Genomic DNA, 23,394 nt, shown 5'->3' with positions numbered 1-23,394 from the left:
TAAGCCTACCCAATGAACGGGTCAAAGTCGGGTTCACATCGATCAGCTTAAGACCAGCCCAAGCCAGGTTATTTATATACTATTTATATTACATAAGGCCCTTAACCCGCACCCCAAAGGCCCAAGCTTGGTTAAGGAAAGGAGGAGGCAGCAACTAGGGTTATCATAAGGCAGCAACTAGGGTTATCATTAGGCTCCTCCTGCGGCTCCTCACTAGTCTAGCCCTCCTCACCTCCTCTCATCTCTCCACTAGTCCACCCCCTCACCTCCTCACCTTCTCTCACCTCAACCACCGATCAAATCTAGCATACTAATATGGTCCCCACTCTTACTCCTCATCTCATCGCTCCTCTCAGCTTTTTCCTCCTCACTCTTGCCTCAACGACCGCACCGTCATGCCATGATGCCGATTAGTCTGAATCTAACATATTGTACCATTCACGTCGATGCCAAGCAAGCGCCGTCCTCTTGCTCACTACACCAAAATTCTCAAGGCCCTTGTATAGGTGGAGCAGCTCGGACTCTAGATTCATTGCCCTCCTGCTTGCTGTTGCCAAGATTCCAACCCGTCCTTCATGGCTCATATGGGCTTGGTGGAATGGGGGAAAGAGACGGAGGGCACTGTAAAGAAGGAGAAGTGAGACCAAAGCTTGATAACTAATAGTCTCATGCTACGAAGTTAGCTTGAAAGCTGGGCCAAGTTAGTCTTATGTCTAACTAAATCAAGTTGTATCCTAGGTTAGGGCCGGCCCAAATCTATCCCCTTTTTTTCATTGAGCAGATCTAATATTCATGAAAGCATGCTATCTATAATTCTAATTGATGTACCACAACTGCTCATTGCTTAACGCATCTTATTTTAGTGGTTTGTGTTAGATTAAATTCATGCATGTACATAATCTTTTTAATACCATGTTACAAACTATTGAAGGGTTGTGTGGAGAGAGAGAGAAACTGAGAGAACTCTCTAGTGTGAGGTTGAACTAGAGTTAAAGGTCCACTCTCTCAATCATGATTATCATGAATCTTCATGAGGTCAGATGGCTCAGTATGCTCATAAGTAGAGGCTATAGGCTTGCTAGGTCCAACCTCTGTAGGCTAATCTTGTCTCCCAGCAATGCCACCTCACATTGTCTATCTTTCAATATCCCATTCAATAATGGAGCAGTCAACATTGTCCTAAACTAGGAAATATCCAAAGTTTATTAAATTTTAAGGTATTAGTTTACCGCCCAAAAGTGGAAGCAAAGTTTATGATTTGATATTAGACGTCGATGATTTGCTTTTTATAATCTGTTATCTATGTACGGCACATCAAGGAGTAGTTGGATAGGACAAGACGTGCATTTCCGCTTTGTTACAAAAATTCCATCATTATGGTGTATGTTATGCCAAAAAAAGCTCATTGGCCCAGATATAATGCTTGCTTAGCAACTTAAACATTCAATAATCCCACGTGGGTTGCATCAGTAAACTACACCCACTCTTGGTGCCATATCACAGAGGGTACTTGCTCGGCCAAAGAAACGGCTCCCGAAAGCATCATACTTTTATCATTCTCTCCCACTCAGATTATTATATTAAGAATCATCTTATTCACACGATAAATTTTTTCTACTAAAATATTTTTTCTAAAATGCTGATGTCTAAATATATATTATTTTAAAAGATAGTTTTTAAGTTTTTTACTATTTTTTTTAAATACTGATGGCTAAATATATAATATCTGAAAAAGTAATTTTTGTACGTTTAATTGTTCATAAAAAAAACATCACAACCCAGAATAATTTATGTCTGGTTGAGCATCTGATTTTTTATAAAATTATGTATAATATCTATTATACTCTTAATAAAGTAAAAAAATTAGGTACATAGGAAAAGAAATTTTCCAATTTCTAGCCGGTGAAAATTAAGCTTTTCAATATTCTGCTTCATTTTTATAAAATGTAGAAATCTTATTTATGTAGAAAAACTATTTTTCATCTCTTTTGTAAAAACTCTAACTAAATATAAAATATTTATTTATTTTCTATTGAACATACTTTTCTTTCTTTCTCTTTCAGCGACAAACAAGTAGTTACAGCTGGCAACATAGAGAACAACCGGCAAAATCCCAGCTCAAACAAATAACCAAGCCCAGTTACAATCGCTCGAGAAAGAGGTCTCATTTTGTTCTTAAAAAATTATTTTTTAAAATTATTCAATGAAAGGAGATGCACCATATAATATTATTCTGAAATATGGGAACCCCAAGATTTGGAACCAAGATTTGATTCATATATAATAGATAAAGAACAGATACAAGAAACCTTTTGGAAGCCATTCAGCAGTCATGCTATCAGTTTCACAGGATCTCACTTCATATACATGACATGGAACACGTCTTTCTTGTGGAGCTTTTTCCTTTTTCTGCATTCTTACATGTTTCAAGAAAACACATCTAGAAGTGTAAAAATCGCTCACCTTTATTATTACCTTACTACCAATCTCCGGGCTCTGGTCTCTGACATGCGGATTTAATAATGGGTTGGAGGTGGAGGGGTTGTATAGTAATAGTACGAGGGAGGAGATGAATGCTTGGGTGGTGACGGGGAGTTGTAGCGGTACGGTAGTGGAGGCGGCAATGGAGAGGGAGGAGGCGGTGACTTGTAATGATGATGATGATGAGGAGGAGGAGGAGGAGGTGATGGTGAGGGAGGAGGTGGCGACTTGTAGACATAGTGGGGAGGTGGTGATGGAGATGGTGGTGGAGGATATTTATAGTGATAAGGAGGAGGAGGTGATGGTGATGGAGGGGTTGGGGATTTATGATGGTATGGAGGAGGGGGAGATGACGATGGTGGTGGAGGAGATTTATAGTGGTAAGGAGGAGGAGGTGATGGTGATGGTGGTGGAGGTGACTTGTAATGGTAGGGAGGAGGGGGGGATGGTGATGGTGGTGGAGGATATTTATAGTGGTAAGGAGGAGGAGGTGATCGTGATGGAGGGGGTGGGGATTTATGATGGTATGGAGGAGGAGGAGATGACGATGGTGGTGGAGGAGATTTATAGTGGTAAGGAGGAAGAGATGATGGTGATGGTGTGGAGGTGACTTGTAATGGTAGGGAGGAGGGGGGGATGGTGATGGTGGTGGGGGTGATTTATAGCAGTAAGGAGGTGGTGGTGAAGGCGACGGTGGACGTGGTGATTTATAATGGTATGGTGGTGGTGGTGGTGGTGGTGGTTGTGGTGGTGGTGGGGAGTTGTAATGGTAGAGAGGTGGAGGGGAGGGAGATGGTGGGGGTGGTGATTTATACTGGTAGGGTGGGGGTGGAGATGGCGATGGTGGAGGTGGAGATTTGTAATGATAAGGTGGTGACTTGTAGTAGTATGGTGGTGGAGGAGAAGAATGGAAGTAAGGCTCGACTCCGGCCCCTGCGACGGAGGCGATCATGCAAATTGCTACGGCGAGGACTAGCTGCTGCATTGCTTGCACCTCAAGACCCCGCATAGCTGGGCCTCTCAGCTGGCCACAGGATCTCAACACACTCCCAAGCTAATGTTGCTGGTGCCTTTACATGGCGAGGGAGCCATGCCTTTATATAGCAAACCAAAGAAGGTTGCTGGACAAAATGTCAAAAAAATAATCAATTCTTCCATGACGTGAGGGGCTAGTTGCGTAAGACGGTTTTGATTAGTATTATCTTGTGCTACATTTTCTTGCCAAGTACTTGAAGTATTGTTGGGTCCCACGGCCCTTTCCATTTCTTCTTCCAGATTTTAGGCAAGAAATGAGGCCATGGACTGGGGGAGTTGGTGAGATGATGTCCCTACCATCCGCACCGTAAATAAAAACCTCGGGACGGATGAGGAGGTTTGGAGCTTTTTGTCCTGAGCTTCGCCTCGGGAAGGACAATTCAGCTTTGTCTGGTCCGGTGTCAGATAGGAAGATTTAGGAGACAGTATGATCCCTTGAGGAGGACAAGGCATCGGATTTGGATGGCTTTCCATCAATATTCTTCCGAAAGTATTGGATGGTTGTTAGACAGGATATGGCGGAGGCTATTCAGCAGTTCTTCAGCACAGAAGTAAAATCTTCAGATTGGAAAAGGACGTTTGTCACGCTGATCCCGAAACGGCAAGATGCTACAGAGCCGGATCATTTTAGGCCGATTAGCCTATGTACTACATTGTATAAGGTGACGGTGAAGATTATGGTAGTGAAGTTGAGAGGTATTTTACCGAGGATTATCAGTCCGAAGAAGGGAGCCTTTATTGGTGGGCGAAATATCTCAGATAATGTGCTCATCGCGCAGGAGTTCATATTTGATCTTAGAAGGGCCCCGACCAGGAGGTGTGATGGGAGGAAGAGAAGGGAGGAAGAAGAGAAGAGGAGGACCACTGCAGGGAGGAAGAGAGAAAGAGGAAGAAGAAGAGAAGGAGAAGGAAGAAGAGATTATAGAGACGCAGGAAGGAGGAAAGATGAGGAGGAAAAAGGAGAAAAACTAGAAAGAGGCTAGGGTTTTCTCATTCAATCATCAATCGCCTTATATATGAGAGGGGTGGTCTTTATATAGACCTTACATTTTGACCAAGTCAAGTAATCAATTGACTAAATCAATCAATTGACACTGACCATTTTTGGACCCTTACATCAATTAATCTCTTATCAAAATTGGTCCACTAAATTGACCCAATTACATAAACCCAATTGACTAGTCTAATAAAAAAATAACTAACCAAATTGACTTGACTAAGACAAAAACAAATAATGCAATAAAAAAATGACTCGGACTCAAATGGACCTAATCCGAGTCTAACTCAATCCGGAGGCTCAAGATTCTCTCCTAGCCATAGTGATGTCATCCCCTAGTGCGGACGCGAACGAACGGCTCTGATGTCCCCGTCAACTCCTCCTAGATGGAAAAAACTCGACCCCATCGAGTGTAGGTCTGATCGGCTGTCGTACTGCTCCAGGAGATCAGGGTCAAGGCGCTGCAACTCGGCTCGCGAAATTTATATAACGTCAGACTTTGGTCGGCCCTTTCACCAAACAAGGTAATGTTGGTATCCACCATTCTTGGATGACATAACCTACTCATATAATATATGTTCTATTTATTCTCTGTTTGCATGAAATTTTGGAGGTGGTGGCTCAATAGCAAGTAAGGATCAGGGTGATCAATAAGGGCAGGTGTGTCAACAAAAGAGTCGAAAGAGATAAATGTTGTCTTTTTGTAGGGGATCAAATATTTAATATTAAATATTGCACTAATCCTATAGTCATCAGGAAGATCCACAACATATACATTTGAACTGATTTTTTTAAGACTTTGAACGGTTCCACATTACAAGCTTGCAATTTCTTGAACGTTTCCGAAAAAAGTCGTTCAAGTCTAATTCTTATCATGACGTAACCTCTTTCACTTAACTCTTTATAACGTCTATATAAATCAGCAAGGGATTTATATTTTAAGTTATCAAAGTGAACATGTTTGTTGATTTCTTGATGCTATGAATGTGGGTGCGATGCAAATGACTATGTAGACTCAGACATCCTATACTGATGAGACATGGGAATCAGGTCTATGGATTGCCTAGGTTTGTAATCATGCACCACTTCAAATAGACTCATGCTTATGGACTTGTTAATAGAACTATTATATGCAAAATCAACTGTCGGTAACATTAAATTTCAGATCCTAGCATATGCATTTAGGTGGAGCCTATGTTGTGGAAGGTTGGGCAGAGATGCTCCAGGAATTAGATCAATTGCTTGTTGGATATCACGCATCGGAGAAAGTGCATCTAGAAGATCATCCAGGACTACCAAATGAAACACTTCTAGAAGGGGAGCTATCACAGGGGAGTGATCGGGGTTGGATTCCTCAATGATATCTTTAGCCACATGTGCCAACACAGGGGACTCGCTCTCGATATCTTTTAATACCTCTTTCGAAGTAGTGATGTGAAGTGGTGTGTTTGTACTTAGATCGATAGTTTCCTTTTGGAGATTATTCTAGACAAATTCTAATTTGGTGGGTTCGTCTTTAAAGTCTTCTACATAATCTTCTATATTTGGTTCATAAACTTCTTCGACATATTCGGCCTCCTGGTTCCCAACTTCTGGTTCAGTAATCAAGTAGGTCTTAGTGGAATATTGAGACGCTATGTGGCCGAATTGTTAACACCTAGAGCAGTGGATTTGGTTCTTAGGAGAATGGGGAAGGACTATACGTGGTGCAGCCAAATCAATTTTAAGTTGTCCTGCAATGGGGGTTGGTGGTTTAGAGGTCCTAGAATTCTGCACGAACTCACGAACCTCTTGCATGATTTCTTTCCTTTGCGCTCATATAGCAGCGAACTGGTCCATGAGGAATTTCAGGACTTTGGAATCCATGGTAGCTAAGGGGACTTTAGGTTGGTCGGCTTGATACTCCTCATTACGGGTTGACATGCAATATTAACACTATATATGATGATGTAAAATGCAATATCACTAATGAAACCCTAATAAATATGATGCAGGACCAAATTTGATGCAGGACGACCTACTAATGCAATCTATTATGATTTCAGAGATCAACAAGTTTTCACAAAAATAACTTAAAGTTTAAATGTTCCTGATTTTACTTCTATTATTCGAAATTAAGAAATAAGATTATTCAATTTAAGAAATTAGATTGCAATCAAGTAGTACAGTTGTTCTATCCTAAAGTAATCTGATCAAAGAATGCTGAGAAACGTCCAGTTGCTAGGGTGTGCTAATTTAATATCTAGATTTTAAAAGGCGAATAGGATAAGTTTAAAAGTAGAGGTTTTATGTTCTGAATTTTGACAACAAAAGTAAGTTTCAAAAATACAGCTATCATACAAGAAAATTAGAACATAATTAAATGAACAAGCTCAAGAAAGTAGAAACCTATCACCTGTCGTGAAGTAGACGACCAGTCGCTTGCTCGTGGATTGGGGCGACGATCGGGGCGCGGTTGTAGCTCATGGACCCTTCAATTGGCTTCAATTGGTTTCAACTTAGATCTGATCACAGCAATTTGGCGGGTCTGTGGATGGGACTTTGAAGAAGTGGGCGGCCTGAAGGGCATTGGGCCACAAGTGGGTTGCTGCAAGTGGGCCTGTTGGGCCCTACAGTGAGTGGATTGGGCGCGGATGTGGGTGCAGCCCGTGGACTAGGCGTGGGAGTGGGGCGTGGCTTGTTGGGCTCTACTGACTCGGGGATGGGGAAGAAAGGAGTGGAGATGAAAGAGGGTTTGGAATCGCTCTGGATTTGGAGAGGGAGTGGGGCGAGATAGAGGCACCGACAGTGAAAAGCAGTTGGCGAAGGGGTGAAGGGTAGGGGGTGGCAGCAGCCCTAGTGGTGGTCGGACGAACTGCTCAACGGCGGGGAGGCACCGCGGTGGAAGTGACGGTGGCAGAGGAGCTACGCTCGGGATGCTTGGAAGGGGAAGCGACGCTCGACGGCGGTGGCTCGGGCGATAAACGATGACGGAGATGGGCGGTGACGGCTCGGATACCGGTGGGCAAAGTCGACGAAAAGAAGAGGAGGCTTGGAGGGCGGCGGGGAAGGTTGGCCGGTGCGGCAGCGCTGCTTGTCGGGTGGGCGGCGTTTGGGCAGCTGCGGTGTAGTGATGATGTGGCTCGACAACAGCGGCGATGCGGTTCACGGTGCGGACGGAGGTTGAAGATGAGAAGTTACAGAGTAAGGATTTTTTTCCTCTCTTTTTTTCTCTTTTTTTGGGTCACGTGCAAGTCACATGCAACTCCTTTTTTTTCCTCCAAAATGGATCCGGGCCAGTGGGTACGGGCTAATGGGTTTTGGGGCTTACCCGTTAGTGTCTTCTTCAACATCCTGATGGGTTCGGGAGGATATTTGGCGGAGACCGGTATGGGCCAAGTCGGCAGGGCTCGCTTGCTGGGGGGGATTGTTGGTGGAGGCCGATGTGGGCCAAGTCAGCAAGGCTTGCCCGCGGCGGAGGCCAGTGTGGGCCAAGTCGCAATCGGAGGCCAGGAGAGCGCTTGGGATGGTCGGTTTAAAGACCATGGTTAAGCTTTTATTATAACCTGCGGATTTTAGTGAGATGGCAGCGCCTACAGTTCTAACAGTGGTATCAGAGCCAGCGGCATGGGTTCGATTCCCAGGATAAGCGATTAAAAAAAAAAACTCTCTTGTTGGGAGGGGGATTGTTGGCGGAGGCCGATATGGCCAAGTCAGCAGGGCTCGCTTGCTGGAGGGGATTGTTGGTGGAGGCCGGTGTGGGCCAAGTCAGCAAGGCTCGCCTACGGCGGAGGCCGGTGTGGGCCAAGTTGCAATCGAACGCCAGGGGTGTTGCCCAGATAGACAACCCAAGAGGGGGGGTGAATTGGGTTTTAAATTAATTTAGATATTTAAAACTTTAAGGATGATTAATTAAAAACTCTTGCAAGTTATTTAATTAATGCTAAGTGCTGTGAGTGATGTGAGAGGAAGAAGAGAAGAGACAATCCAATGCAAACACAGAGTTTTATAGTGGTTCGGAGCTATCCCTTGCTCCTACGTCCACTCCCCAAGTCTCTCTTGGGAATTCACTATAACCCCCTTGGATTACAGCTGGTTGTTTTGCAAGCTCACAACCAAACTTGTTGTTTTACGAGCTCACAACGAACTCGGTCGGTTTTCCCAGGCTCACCGACTAGAACCAACCCCGATTGTTTTCCCGGGCTCACAATCAAACCCTTACACACGTTGGTTTTAACTTGGCTCACCAACCAACCTTAATCCCCTTGATTCAATCCCCCGATTGAACCAAGTAAATACAAGTTATAGACAGAAAGGAAAATAAGCTTCTCAAAAGCAGATATAAAACAATATAATCAAAGAGGAGTTTAGAAGCCCTCAAACGCTTTTAAGCTGAAGAAGAGGTAAGGCTTCTTGAACTCCGGTCTCCTCTTGAATGTGTAGTCGACTTGAATGCTGGAGGAGAAGGCTTTAATTGCTGGGAAGATGTAGGTGGAGCTGTAAATGCAGATCTTCCCTTTTTCATTGAAGAGCACGTTGCAGAGCTTGAATCCTTGATTAGTTGGAGTGGAATGACTGTTCTCTGCCTTGCTACAGTCTTCTGTGGCTATTTAAGCCAACCCCCACGGAAACTAGCCGTTACACTGCTTTTTCTGCCCGTTCTGCACACTCTGCGCAGCCTGACAATATGACCGTTGGTGGGTTGGAGTCGACTCGCGCGATCAGGAGTCGACTCGGCTGTAGCGGGAGTCGACTCAAGCTTTTCCGGAGTCGACTCGGCAACTGTTCCAAATTGGAATTAAAGTTGCCGTCACGACTGGGAGTCGACTCGTCTTGACCCGGAGTCGACTCGCCAACTTCTGGAGATGACCTGGCAATTTTGGAGTCGCCTCATCCACAGAAGTCCGTGGATCCAATTTTGAATTTTGTCCACTCGAGTCGACTCGACTGTCCTTGGAGTCGACTCGAATCTCAGAGCCCGAACTCCCGATTCTCTGTCTTTTGGCTCATCCAGTCTTGGAGTCGACTCGAACTTCCTTGGAGTCGACTCGGCTCTCAGTTTCCGAAAGTTGGTCTTCTGCCTTTTGACGTGAAGCTTGTCTTGGAGTCGACTCGAGCTGTCTGGGAGTCGACTCGAATCTCAGAGGCAGTAACATGGTTTTCTGTCTGTCATTGGTCGCACAGTCTCGGAGTCGACTCGCGTATTGCGGGAGTCGACTCGAATCTCAGAGTCCATAAAATGCTCTCTGACCTTTTCTTTGTGTACCGCTGAGAGTCGACTCTTGCTTTCTCTGGAGTCGACTTGCCAACCATCGGAGTCGACTCGCATTCCACTGGAGTCGACTCGAATCTCAGACTCGAAAACTGCTCTCTGACTTTTCTTTGTGTACCTCTTGGAGTCGACTCTTACTACCCTGGAGTCGACTCGTTGACCATTGGAGTCGACTCGCGCACTTCAGGAGTCGACTCGTTGAAGGTTCTGAGATGAGGCTTTCTGTTCTTCTTTCTGTTCTCAGTCGGAGTCGACTCGTACTAGTCTGGAGTCGACTCGAGCTCGTGCCAGTGAACTTGATACGCTTGGAGTCGACTCGTGATACTCGGGAGTCGACTCGAGTCTCAGACTTTGGTTCAGCAGACTTCTTAACTTATCCAAAATACTATGAACCAAATCTAGAGACACTTGGACAGGATTTTCACTGAAACACTCAATTGAATTCATTAGTAATCACAAGATATACTCAAATGCTTTGAGCTCATCAAAATCAAATGGGGTTTTAATCAATCACTCCACAATCTCCCCCTTTTTGATGATGACAAAACTTTGAGTATATGTAAAATGACTTGCTCAATAAATAATGAAATAAAATCCATAAATGAATTCAAATGTCTGATAATTTAATTTATCCAAGTTTGAAAGGAGTGAAACAACAAATTTCGGAGTTAAAGCTCCCCCTTTCATTTGGAATTATATAAGCCTTCATATTATGCAATCAATTGTTTGGCTTATATGTCATTAATGATTTAGCTTGATTAAAATTCAGATTCTCCCCCTCAACATATGCATTCAACTATGTTTTGATTCTCTGAATTTCCTTTTAATGCTTTGAAGTTTTTGAACTGAATTTTTTGTTTTTAGAGGGAAAATCTGTCAATTTGTTCTTGAGTAGGATTCAGCTAATCTCCGAATATCCCTTGAATAGATTCTGGAGATTACTCCATTAGGAGCCCCAAAAGAGAGATAATGAGCCTCGAGGTACCGAATCCACTTAGAACAAATTTGTGTGTGTTTTTAAGAGTTTATCTTTTTATCTATTTTCCATTGATTTCTTTTACATATTTTTTTCATATTTCTCCCCTTTTACACATTTTATACATATTTCTCTCCCTTTTTGTCATCATACCAAAAAGGAGGTAATCAACCACAATCAATGGCACAACCAATCATCAAATGGCACATAATTGAAGATAAGATGTCTACTCATTGTATTGATATGAATTGAAGTAGATTTGAGCATACAATAAGTAAAGTAAAACAATACAAAACAGAACTCAAACACATCTATGTCTTCCTCGAGGATGAAGCTCCCCCTCTCGAGGATGCATCTCCTCCTCTGGAGGATGTGGCTCCTCCTCTCGAGGATGTGGCTCCTCCTCTCGAGGATGGTGCTCCTCCTCTCAATCGGCTCTGCTCCATGAGGAGGGTGACTGCATCTGTGACATGGCCAAGCTGTGTGATGATAGACGTGGTAACTCTGCTATGTGTAGTGGAGAGCTCTGTCACCGACGCCTGAAGCCCAGTCACCGATGTCTGAAGTGCGTCCAGCTTGTCGATGAGTACATTCGCCAAGCGCTCGGCCCCCTCGATGGTGGTGTGCATGTCACGACCTATCTCCTCTCACATCTGTCGAGTGGAGCTCGTGACCTCACTCATGCTGTGGAACTGGGCCTGGACCAAACTCCGGACATTGTAGATCTCTTCCCGTACATGAGCCGTCATGTCAGTCACGGCTGTCAAGGAAGGGACCAACTGAGAAGATACGGGTGCAGGAGTGGGAGCAGGCACCGCACCTCGGAGCTCCCGAAGCAGCTCATCCCTCACCTCTCTGACTATCTCCTGTCGCAGCTCCCGGAGCTGCTCAGGATCAATCCGGACCGCCATAGAGGGTGGTGCCGAGGAGGAAGGTCCGGCGGAGGTGGTAGGAGCAGGAGGAGTGGATGGAAGGTCTGGATGGTCTGGAAGGTCTGGGTAGTCTGAATCGGGCTCAGGACTGGGTGAAGGTCTGGTGGTCTGAGCGGTGAGGGTAGACTTCCTAACCCATACCCCCTCTCTCTTCCGAAACCCCATCCTGTGCATGGTCCCCGTACACAAGCGATCTGTCCATCGCAATGCACGAGAGGGTTCCCTCTCAGGAATGGGAATCTCGTACTCCCTAAAGAGAAGAGTAAAAATCATGCCGTATGGGAGGGTGAGCCTAGGTCTATCTAGGGGCTCACACATATACCTATATATGAGTTTGGGGAAGTTGACCGGGGTGTCCTGAAGAATGTAAGACATAATAGCTAGGTCCCTCTCATTTACAAAATCAAATCTTCCTGTCTTAGGGAAGACAGACCTGGACAGAATACTCAAAAGAATTCTCACTTCAACAGGAAGTGAGCTAGCAGATACCTCGTCTAGGGGGGACTGAGGTGGATGCCCTAAGACGACCGTAAGGGCCTCAACTCTATCCTCAGGGTGTGCGGGAGCCACCCCTACTAGTGGAAGGTGGAGGATGTGGCCAATAAGATCCTCCGTGACAAACACAGGGACACCGGCTACTGTGCCCTCGATACCCCATCTCCCCGATGGACGGTACCCGTAAAACTCTCTAACGAGCCCTGGATATGTGGGGAGGTCCAATGTAAGGAAGAACTCTAAGCCCTGGGCTCTAAGCCTATCACCTATGGTGAACCCTTCCCGGGAGAGGAAGTCGAAATCGACATACCTCCCGGTGGAGACGACCTTCCCGGCCAATGGCCTCACGGGAACCGCCCTAGGCGGGGAACGAGCCGGAGGTGGTTGCCTCGCGGGATCGTGCCGCGCCTTGGAGCGCCGCTCGGGACCGGCCTCGGGACGGGACCTCTTCCTAACCACGGTCTTACGAGGCATCTTGACCTAAACGGGAAGAAACACCTAAAGGACGGAGAAAGGTCGACGGAGGAGACTCGGGACGGACCGGAGACGACCTAGGAACGGACGAAAAACCCTAAGAACCGGTAAAAAATCGACCGAACAGAGGTTGGAGACGATCGGGGAAGACCTAGGAGTCGGCTCTAGGGCTTTTTGAACAGTGGCGGCTTGAAAGAAAAGTGTTTGCGAAACGACAAACCTAGGGTTAAAAAGTCGGATCCCGACTGCGAGTCGACTCCCCTGAGTCGCGAGTCGACTCGACCTCGAGTCGACTCCAGAATATGCGCGAGTCGACTCCCCCTTAGGAGCCGGCTCTGAAACTTACTCGAGTCATCTCTAACCTTGGCACGCACCTAAAAGTCATGCTATAACCGCATTCTAATCACCTAATTGGGATCTGATTTGATGATCATTGAATGTAAACTCTATTTTAACCGCATTCTAATCATCAAAATCAATTAATCTAGTGGAAACTCCCACTAGGATGGATCAATCACTCCTAATCCCCTCCTAAGCACGCTAAACCTCTCTTCACTTAGGGGTTTTGTAAAAATATCTGCTAATTGATTATCAGTACAAACAAATTGGAGTGACACATCACCATTCAATACATGATCTCTTATGAAGTGATGTCTTATCTCAATGTGTTTAGTTCTTGAATGTTGAATTGGATTTTTAGTTAGATTTATGGCACTTGTATTATCACAATTAATGGGGATTTTATCTTGTTTAATGCCATAATCTTCTAATTGTTGTTTAATCCACAAGATTTGAGCACAACAACTCCCGGCTGCCACATATTCAGCTTCTGCAGTGGATAATGCAACCGAGTTTTGTTTCTTGCTAAACCATGAGATTAGGTTTTCTCCTAGAAACTGACACGACCCGCTGGTACTTTTTCTATCAAGCTCACATCCAGCGAAGTCTGAATCTGTGTACCCTATTAAGTTTAGGCTAGATTCTTTAGAGTACCATAGCCCTATGTTCTTAGTTCCTATTAAGTATTTAAAAAATTCTCTTAACTGCAGCTAGGTGTGATTCTTTAGGATTAGCCTGATATCTAGCACACATGCAAACACTAAACATAATATCAGGTCTACTTGCAGTAAGATATAGTAAAGATCCTATCATACCTCTATAAAGTTTTTGATCTACAGATTTACCTGATTCATCTTGATCTAATTTGCATGATGAGCTCATGGGGGTGCTGATTGATTTGTTTCCTTCCATATCAAACTTCTTGAGCATCTCCTTGACATATTTTGCTTGATTGATGAAGATGCCTCCTTCAGATTGTTTGATTTGAAGCCCGAGGAAGTAGTTCAGCTCTCCCATCATGCTCATCTCAAACTCACTCTGCATCAAATCAGCAAACTCTTCGCAGAGGCGATTGTTAGTAGCACCGAAAATGATATCATCAACATAAATCTGTACTAATAGCATCTCCTTATTTTGCTTTTTCAGAAATAATGTTGTGTCTACATTTCTCCTAGAGAATTCATGTTCTAATAGGAATTTACTAAGTCTCTCATACCATGCTCTAGGTGCTTGTTTTAATCCATAAAGTGCTTTGTTCAGTTTATACACATGATTAGGGTATTGATGATTTTCAAAACCAGGAGGTTGTTCTACATACACTTTCCTCATTAATATACCCATTTAAAAATGCACTTTTTACATCCATTTGAAATAGTTTGAAATCCTTAGAGCATGCATATGCTAATAATAGTCTAATAGCCTCAAGTCTAGCTACGGGAGCAAAGGTTTCATCAAAATCTATGCCTTCTTCTTGATTATAACCCTTTGCCACTAGTCTAGCCTTATTCCTTATAACAATTCCATTTTCATCTAGCTTATTTTTATATATCCATTTTGTATCTATAATTGGATATTTAGAAGGTCTCTCTACTAGATCCCACACTTTGTTTCTAGTAAATTGGTTTAGTTCTTCTTGCATTGCATTTATCCAATTTACATCATTTTCGGCTTCTTCTATATGTTTGGGCTCAAAGTGTGAAACAAAAGCTAGATGGTTATTTAGATTTCTAAGTGAAGCTCTAGTCCTAACCGGTTGAGATGGATCATCTAGAATGAGTTCCTTAGGATGCCCGTGAGCATACCTCCAAGCTTTTGTTAGCCCATGATCCACAATAGCCTCTTGGCTTGATGATTCTCCTTCAATCAACTTTTGATTATCATCTTGTAATCCCATCTCATCTATCTTTTCCTCAAGTATTTCAACATCATCATCAAAATTAACTTTCTTACTAGAGGAGATGTCACTAGAGTCATCAAATACTACATGTATAGATTCTTCTATGACTAAGGTTCTTTTATTAAAGACTCTATAGGCTTTACTAGTTGTAGAATAACCTAAGAATATTCCTTCATCAGATTTAGGGTCAAATTTCCCTAGATTATCTTTTCCATTATTATGCACAAAACACCTACATCCAAAAACATGAAGATAATTAACCTTTGGTTTTCTGTTTTTCCACAGTTCATAAGGTGTTTTCTTTATAATGGGTCTCAATAGAACTCTATTTAATATGTGACAAGAGGTATTAATGGCTTCTCCCCAAAAGTACTTAGGGAGGTTACTTTCACATAACATAGTTCTAGCCATTTCCTCTAGTGTTCTATTCTTCCTTTCCACAACTCCATTTTGTTGTGGTGTCCTAGGTGCTGAGAAATTATGGGTTATCCCCTTTTTACTACAAAATTCATCAAATGATTGATTTTCGAATTCGGTACCATGGTCACTTCTAATGGCTATGACTGAAGACTCTCTAGCATTTGTTACTTCCTTATAGAACTTCTTAAAAACAGAAAATGCTTGATCCTTATGTGCTAGGAACATGACCCATGTGTACCTAGAGTAATCATCTACTATAACTAGACCATATTTATTTCCACCTAGGCTTGTTGTTCTAGTTGGACCAAATAGGTCCATGTGTAATAATTCTAGAGGCCTAGAGGTAGAGACACATTTTATGGATTTAAAAGAGTTCCTAGATTGTTTGCCAAATTGACATGCTTCACATATTTTGTTCTTTTCAAATTTTAATTTTGGCAAACCTATCACGGAGTCTCTTTTAACTAGTTTAGTTATTGTGTCCATGCTTGCATGACCTAACTTACGGTGCCATAACCAACTAGCATCATTATCTTTAGTTTCATTTACAACTAGACATTGGTTATGTTTTGCAAGATCTTCTAGGTCTACAACATATACATTTCCACGTCTAATTCCTTTAAAAACTAAACTATTATCATTAGGATTTGTTATAATGCATAGTGATGGTTTAAACATAACATCATATCCTATATCACATAATTGACTAATGCTTAACAAGTTATGCTTAAGACCATCAACATATCTAACATTATCTATAAAAGTAGAAGGGGTGATTTGAACTTTACCAATACCAATGATATGACCTTGGTTGTTGTCTCCAAAAGTCACAGCACCTCCCTTCTTAGCTTCAAGGGTGAAAAATTGATCTTTATCACCCGTCATGTGCCTTGAGCAGCCACTATCCAAATACCAGTGGTTTTTGTTGACCTTTGGCTGCAAGACACTCCTACACAAGCAAATCATGTCATCTTAGGTACCCAAGTTTTCTTGGGTCCTTCATGGTTAGTCAAGTTGATTCCTTTTGGAACCCATACCCTTTTAATTTTTCTTTTTGTTTTACTTTTCCTATAGTCACATGCATTTGCCTTATGTCCTATAGTTCCACAACAAAAGCAGGTTATTTTCTTAGTTTTAGTTTCTCCAGCTTTAACAAAGAAGTTACTAAGAAGTTTTTGTTTATTTCTTGGTTTATACCCTAAACCCGCTTTATTAAATACTGCTCGTTGACTATTTAGTATCATGTTTAATTTTTCAGAACTATATGTAAATTTTTCAACTAAGGGTTTGTATTTGTTAAGTTCTTTAGTTAGTGTTTGATTTTCTGCTTTTAGATCATTAAGTTCTTTTGTAAGATCCTTATCTAAGGTTTGTTTATATTTTTTAAGTTCTGAAAATTCCTTAGTTAGTTTTTCATTATCTTTAGTTAAGGTGTTAGTCTTTTGAGTTAAAAGTTGGTTGCTTGTTTTAAGTTCAATATTTTCTTTGGTGATTAAGTTCTTATCCTTAACTAATTTATCGTATTTATGTAGGTATGATTGATTAGCTATTTTCAGTTCTTTATTCTTAAGATTTATAGCCTTATATTCTACCATTAACTCATTAAATGCATCATAAAATTCATCAAAAGAAAAATCAAGATGCGTATCGGAAGTTACCTCGTTTTCGTTGGCCATGAAGCAGAAATTGGCCTTCACTTCTTGTTCATCATCTGATGAGGAGGATGATGAGTCGGAGTCGGATAGTGTAGTGACAAGAGCCTTCTTCTTCTTCTACTTACTCCCCTTCTTCAGTAAGGGGCACTCTGCTCTTATGTGACCCGGCTTCTTGCACTCGTAACACCCAATCCCCTCGTTTTTCCCTTTCCTTACCTTTGTCCTTGCGGTAGAAATTTGAGGGGCCTCTCCTTTGATGATAGGACTTCTTGTGGTTGATGAATCTCTTGAACTTGCGCACAAGAAGAGCCTCACCATCATCTTCCTCATGTTCTTCTTCTTCACTGCTGCTACTGCAGGACAAGTCCTTGTTAGATGAAGTAGATTTAAGTGCTATTACCTTTTTCTTATGGGAGGACTCTTCTTCGCTGTGTTGCTTCATGGTTAGCTCGTGAGTCATTAGGGATCCAAGGAGCTCTTCGAGTGGAAGCTTGTTCAAGTCTTTAGCTTCTTGGATTGCCGTCACCTTGGCTTCCCATGACCTTGGTAGACAGCGAAGTATTTTCCTGACAAGATCACTGTTAGTATAGCTCTTGCCAAGGCTTTTTAGGCCATTGACAATGTCAGTAAACCTAGTGAACATGCTAGTGATTGTCTCATTAGAATCCATTTTAAATAGTTCATACTTATGAACCAATATATTAATTTTGGATTCTTTAACTTGATTCGTGCCCTCATGGGTCACTTCAAGTCTATCCCAGATCTCTTTTGCAGAGTTGCAAGTAGAGACTCTATTGAATTCATTTCTATCTAAGGCACAATAAAACACATTCATAGCTTTAGAGTTTAATTGTGCCTTCCTCATGTCATGTTCATCCCAATCCTTTTCTAATTTGGGTACCTTAACACCCTCTACATATGTGGATGGGATGTATGGGCCATTCACTACAATGGTCCACATCTCATAGTCTTGGGCTTGGACGAATATTCTCATCCTAGCCTTCCAGTATGAGTAGTCGGATCCATTGAAGAAAGGGGGTCTTTGGGTGGACTGACCCTCAATGTGAGAAGATCCAAATGGGGTTGTCATTTTGATCTTTTAACTCTTGAGTGGAAGAGTTTTTGGCTCTGATACCACTTGTTGCCCAGATAGACAACCCAAGAGGGGGGGGTGAATTGGGTTTTAAATTAATTTAGATATTTAAAACTTTAAGGATGATTAATTAAAAACTCTTGCAAGTTATTTAATTAATGCTAAGTGCTGTGAGTGATGTGAGAGGAAGAAGAGAAGAGACAATCCAATGCAAACACAGAGTTTTATAGTGGTTCGGAGCTACCCCTTGCTCCTACGTCCACTCCCCAAGTCTCTCTTGGGAATTCACTATAACCTCCTTGGATTACAGCTGGTTGTTTTGCAAGCTCACAACCAAACTTGTTGTTTTACGAGCTCACAACGAACTCGGTCGGTTTTTCCCAGGCTCACCGACTAGAACCAACCCCGATTGTTTTTCCGGGCTCACAATCAAACCCTTACACACGTTGGTTTTAACTTGGCTCACCAACCAACCTTAATCCCCTTGATTCAATCCTCCGATTGAACCAAGTAAATACAAGTTATAGACAGAAAGGAAAATAAGCTTCTCAAAAGCAGATATAAAACAATATAATCAAAGAGGAGTTTAGAAGCCCTCAAACGCTTTTAAGCTGAAGAAGAGGTAAGGCTTTTTGAACTCCGGTCTCCTCTTGAATGTGTAGTCGACTTGAATGCTGGAGGAGAAGGCTTTAATTGCTGGGAAGATGTAGGTGGAGCTGTAAATGCAGATCTTCCCTTTTTCGTTGAAGAGCACGTTGCAGAGCTTGAATCCTTGATTAGTTGGAGTGGAATGACTGTTCTCTGCCTTGCTACAGTCTTCTGTGGCTATTTAAGCCAACCCCCACGGAAACTAGCCGTTACACTGCTTTTTCTGCCCGTTCTGCACACTCTGCGCAGCCTGACAATATGACTGTTGGTGGGTTGGAGTCGACTCGCGCGATCAGGAGTCGACTCGGCTGTAGCGGGAGTCGACTCAAGCTTTTCCGGAGTTGACTCGGCAACTGTTCCAAATTTGAATTAAAGTTGCCGTCACGACTGGGAGTCGACTCGTCTTGACCCGGAGTCGACTCACCAACTTCGGAGCTGACCTGGCAATTTTGGAGTCGCCTCATCCACAGAAGTCCGTGGATCCAATTTTGAATTTTGTCCACTCGAGTCGACTCGACTGTCCTTGGAGTCGACTCGAATCTCAGAGCCCGAACTCCCGATTCTCTGTCTTTTGGCTCATCCAGTCTTGGAGTCGACTCGAACTTCCTTGGAGTCGACTCGGCTCTCAGTTTCCGAAAGTTGGTCTTCTGCCTTTTGACGTGAAGCTTGTCTTGGAGTCGACTCGAATCTCAGAGGCAGTAACATGGTTTTCTGTCTGTCATTGGTCGCACAGTCTCGGAGTCGACTCGCGTATTGCGGGAGTCGACTCGAATCTCAGAGTCCATAAAATGCTCTCTGACCTTTTCTTTGTGTACCGCTGAGAGTTGACTCTTGCTTTCTCTGGAGTCGACTTGCCAACCATCGGAGTCGACTCGCGTTCCACTGGAGTCGACTCGAATCTCAGACTCGAAAACTGCTCTCTGACTTTTCTTTGTGTACCTCTTGGAGTCGACTCTTACTACCCTGGAGTCGACTCGTTGACCATTGGAGTCGACTCGCGCACTTCAGGAGTCGACTCGTTGAAGGTTCTGAGATGAGGCTTTCTGTTCTTCTTTCTGTTCTCAGTCGGAGTCGACTCGTACTAGTCTGGAGTCGACTCGAGCTCGTGCCAGTGAACTTGATACGCTTGGAGTCGACTCGTGATACTCGGGAGTCGACTCAAGTCTCAGACTTTGGTTCAGCAGACTTCTTAACTTATCCAAAATACTATGAACCAAATCTAGAGACACTTGGACAGGATTTTCACTGAAACACTCAATTGAATTCATTAGTAATCACAAGATATACTCAAATGCTTTGAGCTCATCAAAATCAAATGGGGTTTTAATCAATCACTCCACAAGGGGAGCGCTTGGGATGGTCGGTTTAAAGGCCATGGTTAAGCCTTCACTATAACCAGCGGGTTTTAGTGAGATGGCAGCGCCTACGATCCTAACAGACAGACCGATCTCCGCAGCGGCGGCGGCTGCGGGGCGGGGCGGAGGTCGCAGCGCAGCAGCTGCAGGATGGAGCAGAGGCTGCAACGGCAGCTACGAGCTTGCAGCGACAGTCGGTGGCTTCTGGTGGCGAGCCGATGGCGAAGTGGTGCTGCTTGGCGGAGGCAGTGATGAGGCGGCAACGGGGAAGCCGGCGGTGGTCACTTCTCTGGCAAGCGGCTTCCGATGGCGCATCATAGATGGGTTCTTCTCTGAGTGGGGGATGCGCGGACGTGAGGAGAGTCGAACCCTCCGGTTCTTTGCGGCGGGCGTTGGTCGGTGCAGACGACTCCGAGGGGGTGGCGTGGCGCTGTTGGCGGTGAGTGGGGTGAGGGCGGCCGCGGGTGTGATGGGGAAGGGAGGCGTGCGCGCTGGTGCAAACAGGCTTGAGGAGGGGAAGCGGGTTCCGTGGTGCAAACAGGCTTGAGGAGGGGACATTGTGTGAACGGGCTTGGGGTAGGAGCGGATGGATTCTATGGTGTGAATGCGCTGGAGGAGGGGAGGTGGGTTTGTGGTGTGAACGGGCTTGGGGAGGGAACTAATTGTGGTGTGACAGATGGAAGAAGAGGTTGGATCGTGGCTTTGGCAACAGGGGCAAAGCCGGGCTGCTCTGATACCAAGATGATGGCGGACCACTGCAGGGAGGAAGAGAAAAAGAGGAAGAAGAAGGGAAAGAGAAGGAAGAAGAGGTTATAGAGACACAGGAAGAAGAGAAGAGGAGGAAGAAGAAGAAGAACAAAAAAAAGGCTAGGGTTTTTTCATTCAATCATCAATTGCCTTATACATGAGAGGAGTGGTCTTTATATAGATCTTACATCTTGACCAAGTCAAGTAATCAATTTACCAAATTAATCAATTGACACTAACCAAATTTGGACCCTTACATCAATTAATCCCTTACTAAAATTGGTCTACTAAATTGACCCAATTACATAAACGCAATTGACTAGTCTAATAACAAAACAACTGACAAAATTGACTTGGCTAAGACAAAAGCAAATAATGCAATAAAAGAAAATGACTTAGACTCAAATGGACCCAATTCAGGTCTGACTCAATCTGGGGGCTCAGGATCCTCTCCTAGCCATAGTGATGTCATCCCCTAGTGCGGACGCAAACGAGTGGCTCTGATGTCTCTATTAAGGTGTTTAATGGTGATCAAGCTTGACATGGAGAGAGCTTATAACAGGATGAGTTGGAATTTCCTCAGGTGGGTGATGGGATGTGTCAGGGCTCCTTCCTTCTCAGTCCTGGTGAACGGCACACCATCAAGTTTCTTCAAGTCTTCTGGTGGGCTCCGCCAGGGTTGTCCCCTATCTCTGCAACTATTTATTATCTGTGCAGATGTGCTCTCTAGGGCCCTTCGCTGAGCAGTGGACTTGCAAGTTTTGGAGGTCTACAGGCCAGTGTACAAGGCCCCTCCTATCTCTCATTTGTTATTTGCTGATGAATGTTTGCTGTTAGCCAAGGCGACGAGGCAGGCCGCACGGACGATTGGGAGGATTTTATGGGACTATTGTGCTGCATCCGGGCAACGAGTAAATTTGGCCAAGTCGGCAATGTGCTCCAACCCGAAGACCAAGGCACAGGTGCAGGCAAATATCATGGACATATTGGGGATTGGCAAGCAGGAGGGTGTCTTGAAGTATTTGGGAATCTCGATTCCAGGACGGTTTTTATGTAGTTCAGATTGCTCTTACATGGAACTTAGTATCAACCACAGACTTGAAGGGTGGCAGATGCAAGCCCTTTCTATGATGGGTAGGATCACGCTGGTGCGCTCAGTGCTCAGCTTGATCCCGATCCACTTGATGTCCAATTCTATCATTCCTATGAGACCGCTGAGGACCATGGAGCAGATGTTCAGAGAGTTTATATGGGGGAGAGGAGATGGCAGGGGTGGTGTTCACCTGGTAGCCTGGGAGGTGCTATGTCAGCCGATTAGGACTGGTGGTCTGGAGTACCATCACTGGTGGCGAGACGAGAGGCCCTTGAGGCGAGGAATACAGCCAGGTTCATTCAGGAGCCTAACAATATGTGGGCCTCTTTGCTAAGGTCCAAGTATGGGGTCTGTCGCTGGCGAGACCCACTGGGGTCCGATATCACTGGTCACCTGTCTGGTGGGAGATGTGCTAGAGTCTCGGTTGTGCTCCCGACAATCAGTTGGGCGATCGAAGATGGGCGGATTATTGATATTCTGGAGGACAGTTGGGTAACTGAGTGGCTGTTATGCAAACTGCCAACTTTTATGGATATGGCCAGGCTAGCCGGGCTTAGAGTCTGTGATCTGATTAGCCCTGAGGAGGGTGGTTGGAGGACGGGGATAATTCAGAAGGTTTTTGGAGCTCGGCTAGCAGAGAGGGTCCTGGCCCTCCCCCTCCGATACGGGGGGAGATTGACAAACTAATATGGATGACGACTGGGCGATTGAGGGTGCAGGCTAGGGACGTTCAGGCTTTGATTTTCAGGACGCCAGTCCGAAAGATTGATGGTGGTTGGATATGAAGGATGAGGATCCACCCTCATGTTGCCCTCGTCATCTGGAAGATGGCATGGGGTTATTTACCAACCAGAAGGATGTTAGCTGGACGAGGTGCTCGGGTCACCCCATACTATGAGGTTTGCCCTGATGCTGAGGAGACCATTAACCATGTTATTCTAGAGTGCTCCAGGGCAGTGCAAATCTGGGAGAGCTCTTCTGTTCCCCTCCACCAGGCCTTGGAGTCAGTAGAGGAGCTGTTGACCATTTAAGAAAGTTCATAAGGAGACCTAGCACATTCGAGGTAGGGGTCATGAGGGCATAACTGGCCTATCACATTTGGCTGGACAGAAATGCCCGTGTGTTTGAGGGCAAGAGATCATCACCGAGCACAGTGGTGGATAGGGCCTCCCGCCATGTGATGGAGATTATCAAGACTACCACGATGCTTGCCTCTGAGTTGCGTAGGGACATCTGGGATACCCACTCCGCTGTTACAGCGCGCTTTGCCTTCTTTTTTTGGGTACCCCCACCCCTTGGTCATCTCAAAATGAACTTCGATGGTAGCTGGTTGGCGGACGGAGCACATGGAGGAGTGGACTTTGTGATTAGAGACCACCTGGGTACACTGGTTGCAGTCGGAGGGCGATGAACCATCGGACGGGCCGTCATTGATGTGGAGTTGCAGGCTATCTGAGAGGGCATGTACTATGCTAGGAGCGAGGGTCCTTAGAGCCAACAAGATAC

General features: G+C 44.4%; 1 protein-coding gene across 1 annotated transcript; it reads left to right on the top strand.

Annotated features, from left to right (window-relative positions):
* Positions 1 to 3,117: 3,117 nt before the first annotated feature.
* On the top strand, positions 3,118 to 22,222 carry LOC120106012. The gene is made up of 2 exons (XM_039118841.1): positions 3,118 to 3,394; positions 21,633 to 22,222. Exons 1-2 carry the CDS (start codon positions 3,118 to 3,120, stop codon positions 22,220 to 22,222), a joined length of 867 nt encoding a protein of 288 aa, XP_038974769.1.
* Positions 22,223 to 23,394: the final 1,172 nt, after the last annotated feature.

This window comes from Phoenix dactylifera, unplaced genomic scaffold (genome assembly GCF_009389715.1).
Source record: "Phoenix dactylifera cultivar Barhee BC4 unplaced genomic scaffold, palm_55x_up_171113_PBpolish2nd_filt_p 000430F, whole genome shotgun sequence".
Classification (NCBI taxonomy): Eukaryota; Viridiplantae; Streptophyta; class Magnoliopsida; order Arecales; family Arecaceae; genus Phoenix; species Phoenix dactylifera.
This window is presented reverse-complemented; position numbering and strand designations above follow the sequence as displayed.